Here is a 7,143-nt window from a genome sequence, read left to right on the forward strand (position 1 = left end):
AGGGGGTCTCTCCCGTGGGTAGTCGGAACGTGGTCCGGTACGCCCAAAGGACATTGTACAAGTCCTCGACCCACTGTCCTTTGGACCGATCAAGCCTAGCTTTAAGTCCCTGCAAAATAGTTCGGTTAGTTACCTCGGTTTCCCCGTTTGTCTGGGGATGGGCAACCGAGGTGAAGCGATGATCAATGCCGAGTTCAGAGCAAAACTCCCTGAAATGAATATTGTCAAATTGTCGACCATTATCAGATATAAGGATACGGGGTAGTCCGAATCGGCAGATTATAGACTTCCATACGAAATCCCGCATCCTTTGCTCGATGATCCGGGCGACAGGTTCGGCCTCGACCCATTTGGTGAAATAGTCGATGGAGACGACCAGGAACTTTCTCTGTCCGGTGGCGAGGGGAAAGGGCCCCAGGATGTCGATCCCCCATTGGGCAAACGGCCAGGGGGCGATGATGGAGGTCAGCAGAGCTGAAGGTCGGCGCTGGATATTGGCGTTTCGCTGGCACCGATCGCACTTGCGGACGAAATCTGTTGCGTCTTTTTGGAGTGTGGGCCAGTAATATCCCTGCCGCAAGATCTTATGGGCCAAGGCCCGGCCCCCCAGGTGATTTCCGCAGATCCCTTCATGGACCTCTCGGAGAGCATAGTCCGCCTCGGAGGGGCGGAGGCATCTGAGAAGGGGGGAAGTAAATGATCGTCGATAGAGCCTGTTCTCGTATAGGACATATCGGGGGGCCTGGCGCTTGATTCGGCGAGCCTCCATCTCGTCATGAGGTAGGGTTCCGTCCTGAAGGTAGCAGACGAGCCCGTCGATCCAGCTTGGCCCGGAGCCGATGCACATGGTAGGCTCGGGTTCCTCCGTGCTGGGGGTCTGAAGATACTCGAGCGCGGTTCCCTTAGGAAGCTCGCTCATGCGGGAGCTTGCCAGCTTGGATAGCTGGTCTGCCCTGAGGTTTTCCGTTCTGGGAATGTACTGAATGTTGAAAGAATTCAGGGCAGATATGAGTTCCCGCACCTTTTGGAGATACTTTTGCATGGATGGCTCTTTAGCTTCAAAATCTCCTTGGACCTGGTTTACCACCAGCTGGGAGTCGCTGAATGCCGTCAAGTCTCCCACGTTTAGTTCTTTCGCCAGTTTGAGCCCGGCGATCAGGGCCTCATACTCGGCCTCATTGTTCGAGGCCGGGAACTCGAGGCGCAGGGCTTGCTCAGCCACCACTCCGTCTGGACTAGTGAGGATAAGTCCGGCCCCGTTACCCCCCGAGGTCGAAGACCCGTCCGAGTGCAGGACCCATGGCTGCCTCGGGGCCTCCTCCGCGGGTCCAGATGGCAGGTCGGGGTCGTCCGGAAGGGTGCACTCCACGATGAAGTCGGCGAGTATCTGAGCTTTGATAGCCGGCCTGGGCCGATATTCGAGGTCGAATTCCCCGAGCTCGACCGCCCATTTGGCGATCCTCCCCGCACGATCCGACCTCTGCAATATTTGCTTCATGGGCTGGTCAGTCAATATAACTATCGTGTGGGCTTGGAAGTAAGGCCTGAGTCTCCGAGCCGAGATGATGAGAGCGAAGATGGTCTTCTCAAGTTTAGAATATCGGGTCTCGGCATCCCTGAGAACCCGGCTGGTGTAATAGACCGGCTTTTGGAGCTTGTCCTCTACTGAGGTCGCCCCTGCTGACGGGGCGGACTCCTCAGTCTGGGGAGATTTTTCTCTCTGCGGGGAGACCGGCTCCTTTGTCGGCCGCGCTCCTCGCGGCGCTTCTTCTGCTTCTTAGAGGCGGGCTCGATTGCTCCCCGCCTGGAGGCGACTGCCTCCTCGGCCTTGGCATACTTCCGGGCTCGGGCCAGCATTTCGGTGAAGTCGGCCGGGAAGCTCTTCTCGATGGAGAAGAGGAATCGGTAGGAGCGAACCCCAGTTTTCAGAGCCGACATGGCTATCGACTGGTCTAGCTCGCGGACCTCCCATGTGGCGGCGGTAAAGCGGTCCAGGTACTCTTTGAGGGACTCCCCCTCCTTCTGCTTGATGTCCAGGAGGGAGTCTGATGTCCGTCGCTGGCGCCGGCTGGCAGCAAAGTTGGTGGCGAACTGCCTGCCGAGCTGCTCAAAGGAGGACACCGTGTTCGGCTTCAGTCCAGAAAACCAAAGCCGAGCGGTCCCTCGGAGGGTCGCTGGAAAGGCTTTGCAGAGTATGGCCTCCGAGGACCCTTGTAGGGCCATGAGGGCCCGATAACTCTCCAAGTGGTCGAGGGGGTCGGTGATTCCGCTGTAGGGCTCCACCTGAGGCATTTTGAATCTCACGGGAACCGGCTCGTCCTCGATCTGGCGGGAGAAGGGGGACTTGGCAGTGAACTCAAAGTCCCCTTCCTGTCTTGCCTTCTTGCCGTGGAGTGCCGCAATCTGGCGCTCCAGATGCTCAACTTTTCGGTCGAGCTCCCCCACCCGTGGGATTGTCGTTGTGGTTTGCGCCGGCCCTTGGCGGTCCGGGGCTGACTCCGCCTCGGAAAGTTGGGGTCTCCGATCGAAACCTTCTCTCGGTAACTCCCTACGGGGAGTAGCCCGTTCTCCGTTGTTGGCTCTGGAGGAGCCATGCAGATTTTGACTGGGGAGAACCGGGCCGTTGGGGAGACACTCCGGCGGGGCCTGGGCCTGCGGGGGAAGCGCCGATGAAGCTTCCACGCGCCGTAGGCCCTGCACGGCGGCGGCCAGGGCCTGGACTTGCTGTACCAGGGCATTGAACTGTTCCAGCTGGACCTGAGGACCTGGGTCAGCTGGAGTTGGGAAATTCTGGACGGAGTGTCCAGGACTTTGCGGGGGACGCCGGGAGACGTTAGAGGCTCCCTTACTTCTCAACTTCATGACTGCTACTCGGGCCCTTCCTCTAGCGCCAACTGTTGCTGGAAATTGGACCCGGGGGCAATCTTCGGTCGAGGAGAGGGAGCGGGAGGTGGTTACTCACGGTGGGGCGGTGGTTCGTCGACGGGCGGCGTCCTCCGTCTGGGGCGATCGGCGAGAAGGAGCGGCTGATTCCCGCGGCTGGGCGACGATCCGACAGTGGGCGGCGTCCTCCGTCTGGGTGCCTGCACACGAGCCGGTGGCCGGGTCTCCCGGCGCCGGCCCTCCGACGCTCAAGTCAGGGAGGGGGCAAATCGTGTAGAGTAGAGGTAAACGGTGCGTCTCCTCAGTATCGATTTTCCAACCCCCTTTTATAGACCGGGGGTCGGTTTACCTGCGATGTAACGGGGCGAAGCCGTAGTACGGCTCGGCATGTCGTTCAGGTCGGCGCTTGGTCAGGCGAATAATTGCACTGATGTCGGCGATGAGGGCGTTGTACAACCCGAACTAGCACGCTACCAGGCGAATTTATTGCATCAGTGTCGGAGGTATGGCCGAGATCAGAGACTTATCACAGTTGACTAGACTCTGCTGGGCTTATTTGCCGTGGAGAGCTGGGAGTCCGTAGATGACAGGAGTCACGTGCATTAATTGTTGAGTGAGCCGGAGATCCACATTTATTGTGGAGTAAGCCGGAGATCCGCATTTATTGTGGAGTAAGCCGGAGATCCGCATTCATTGTGGAGTAAGCCGGAGATCCATATTTATTGTGGAGTGTGCCGGAGGATCACAGCGGTCATGCGCAATAAATGCCGGAGGGGCGTCATAGTACGGTCTCTGGCCGGACCTCGGAGACGTATAGCCGTAGTAGGTGGCTGACAAAAGTAGGCCTCGGGCATTGGGGTTTCTCTTAGGTCGGAGGTTCCGAGTTCGGGTGCCGACTTCGGCCTTCCAGGGTCGACGATTGTGCGGCTTCTTTGGGGCATTCGTGTCATTTGGGGGAAAAACCTTATTCCCCCAACACTAATAATTTTTTGAGGCGCCATCGCATAAGCACACGACGCTTACCCACAAGGGATCCAGATGTGACGAGCTCCCGTACATCCTTTTATCTTCTATTTTATAATCTCTCTTTCGTTGCTTATCCTCGTTCATGTACTCGTTGCCCTTTATTTGATTATATTATCCTCCTCAAAACCCATTGCCCCCTGATTAGATTTGATGGTATTGTCGTCAAAAACGGTTGACCTCATCCAGAAGAATGTACCTAATCTTTATCCCATGATTCTTATCTCTTGCTTTAAAATTTAAAGGACTAAATTCTATTTATATATATAACTTTGTCTGTCAAGTAAAATAAATTCTAGATATATACGGTAATCTCTTGCTTTTAAAATTTAAAAGTCTAAATTCTAGACATATATCTATTTTTGCCTCTTAACTAAAAGAAACCGCCGCAATCCACCTATTCATCGATTGAGCAACGTATGTTACATCGTATGATTCCTGTCTCGTGCTTTAAAATTTAAATGATTAAATTCTATGCATATATCTAATTTTGCCTCTTAAGTAAAAAAAAATCACCGCAATCCAACTATTCATTCCTTGATCAATGCATGCTAAAGTGGTCAGTTATGAAGGAGGCAATCCAGTCCGCGGCTCGTTCGCCTTACGGTATATATATCTTGCTGCTATGGACAACCAGAAGGAGGTTTTTAGAAAGGTGATGGGGTTTTCTAATTAAAATGCTTTTATTCAAGGGCACTCTTATCCAACTGTCTTCATAATCTTAATTAGAAAATCTCCTCACCTTTCTAAAAACCCGCATTTCTCAACCTTCATCTAAGTCTAGCTAGCCAATAATTTAGCATCATTATCTCTACGACTTCATCCAACTACAAATATTTTGATGCAATTAAAAAAAATGAGAGATCTCTTTGTTGGTACTATATGGTAGCGAGAATTCACAAGAAAACTTGGTTTAGAAGTCAAAGGTCAAAGACTACCTTTCATGACCAAAAGCGAGCTAGTTGCCCTGCATGTGCTCACGTGGGCTGCATCAGTCTAAACAAAGCCCACAGAAACTTTAAAAAAACAATAACAGAGGAACACTCACACAAAAAAACAAGAACAAGGGACATAGCTAAATGACTCACAGCTGGAAAACCTTTGAAACCACTTCATCATATATATGAAAGGCGACCAAGCGGCAGCTGTACGATTACAATGCCGTACCCTTCTTCCACTGTTCACTTTGCGGTGTTCAAAGTTGACAGCATGTCTCTACCAACCACACGCTTGTTTACATGGTAAAATCCATGCAATGCATGCACCTACCCATTCGTCCACTCTCGAATTCCCTATATATAGCCCTCGGCTGGGTTGCTTATTCTATCAAATCGTCTCTCTATCACTAAAGCTGACCCATATCCTCTTCGTCAGCACATCACTTCTCTCTTCGTTCTTTCCTTTCGTCTTCAAATCCACTCCTATCCTTCTCTCTCCCACACATGGGCAGACCAAGCTCAAGCTTGGCCTTCATTGCAGTCATGCTGATGATGACCACAATATCATCAGCTACCTTGCAGGTTGGTTTCTATCAATCAAAATGTCCTGCAGCCGAGTCGATTGTTAGAAGAACTGTCACCGAGGCTGTAGCTAAGAATCCTGGGATTGCTGCCGGCCTCCTAAGGATGCACTTCCATGACTGCTTTGTTAGGGTAAAAACATTTTCTTCTCTCAACTTATTGTGGTATAGTTATATAAGGAAAAAAATGGCAGCGTTGCTTATTATGCATCGCAATATAAATTGCAGTGAAAGTTTATTTGGTCTTGTGGTATTGTCGTAGGAGAGCTAACGATATCTTATTACAGGGGTGTGACGCTTCAGTGCTTCTTGATTCAACCCCAGGGAATCCTGCGGAGAAAGAAAGTCCTGCAAACAAGCCAAGTCTACGAGGATTCGAGGTGATAGACAAAGCAAAGGCAGAGATCGAAGCCCAGTGCCCGCAGACAGTCTCTTGCGCAGACATTCTCGCCTTCGCTGCTCGTGATGGTGCCTTCCGGGCTGGTGGCATCGACTATGCTGTGCCCGCAGGGCGTCGCGATGGAAGGATCTCTTTAGAGTCTGAGGTACTTCAAAACATCCCTGCACCCTTCTTCACCGTCGACCAACTTCAACAAAACTTCGCACGGAAGGGTTTGTCTCGGGACGAAATGGTGACACTATCGGGTGCCCACTCCATTGGAGTCTCTCACTGCTCATCCTTCTCAAACCGCCTCTACTCATTTAATGCTACGAATCCACAAGATCCTTCACTGAACCCTGGCTTTGCTGCCTTCTTGAAGACCAAGTGCCCACCTCCATCGAGCACTGGAACCGGCCAAGATGGGACGGTACCTCTTGATATTGTGAGCCCAAACCGCCTCGACAATTGGTACTATAAGAACTTGAGGAGCAGCAAGGGATTACTGACCTCAGACCAGTCCTTGATGGACGATCCCTCCACGAAGACGATTGTGAGGAACAATGCCAACCGTGGTGCTGAGTGGGCAGCCAAGTTTGCTGCAGCAATGGTGCGCATGGGGTCCATTGAAGTGCTCACCGGAACGCAGGGTGAGATTAGGAAGAACTGCAGGCTTGTGAATTAGATTTTTTCATCAATGTGTTGGATGTTGGGACCAAGTGTCGTGTGTTTTGGTCAGTTTTTTGAAAATAGTGTTTTGGTTGCTGGGCATTTGTTTTATTCAATGATCGGGTGTTTCCATGTTACAGTCCAAGTGTATTGCTTTCTCTAGTATTTCTGTTCGATTATACCAATCAGTATAGAAGTGTTTGTACCTTTTCTGTGTAAAATCCAGATCTTTTTTTTTTTAATAGAAATTTTGGTTCTTGTATTTTCTTTAGTTATTGAGTACTACTCCAACTATCTAATATGTATTTAATTCTCACCAGAAAAGGAAAAAAAAAATAAAGATCGAGAGATGAAATTAACGAGTCATATGTTTAGATCGATATTCTATTTCATTGGGAGCAGGATTTGTTCGATAATAGAATCAGAATTTTTTTTTTTTTGGAAACATCAAAAGATGGTAATTGATTAGTGATGTGTATCAAGATCGACCATAGCTCATTAGAGAGGCTGCTCAACCAAAACTCGTCACGAAGCCAGCGCACCACCAATTAGGGCCAATCACTTGGCACGCTCGGAAGCACACTGCTAAAATTTCAAAAGCTCTTCACAGTTGGTGACACCTTAGCTAAGATCCCAAACAATCTCTGAAATTAAGTTGATCTACTGGGCG

The 7,143-nt window shown here is 50.8% G+C and overlaps 1 protein-coding gene across 1 annotated transcript; it reads left to right on the plus strand.

Moving 5' to 3' along the window:
• The first annotated feature begins 5,230 nt into the window (after nucleotides 1-5,230).
• Nucleotides 5,231-6,685, plus strand: LOC103701041 (peroxidase 5-like). Its single transcript, XM_008782978.5, has 2 exons — nucleotides 5,231-5,558; nucleotides 5,713-6,685. Exons 1-2 carry the CDS (start codon nucleotides 5,349-5,351, stop codon nucleotides 6,487-6,489), a joined length of 987 nt encoding a protein of 328 aa, XP_008781200.3. The 5' UTR covers nucleotides 5,231-5,348; the 3' UTR covers nucleotides 6,490-6,685.
• Nucleotides 6,686-7,143: the final 458 nt, after the last annotated feature.

The sequence above is a fragment of the Phoenix dactylifera genome, chromosome 8, assembly GCF_051530095.1.
Source record: "Phoenix dactylifera cultivar Ajwa chromosome 8, Ajwa_hap1_PhDact_Kaust_v1.1, whole genome shotgun sequence".
Taxonomy (NCBI): Eukaryota; Viridiplantae; Streptophyta; class Magnoliopsida; order Arecales; family Arecaceae; genus Phoenix; species Phoenix dactylifera.

Coding starts and splice junctions, on each gene's coding strand:
- LOC103701041 (XM_008782978.5), top strand. CDS start 5,349: ATGGGCAGACCAAGCTCAAGCTTGGCCTTCATTGCAGTCATGCTGATG. Junction 5,559..5,712: donor TCCATGACTGCTTTGTTAGG/GTAAAAACATTT, acceptor ATCTTATTACAG/GGGTGTGACGCTTCAGTGCT.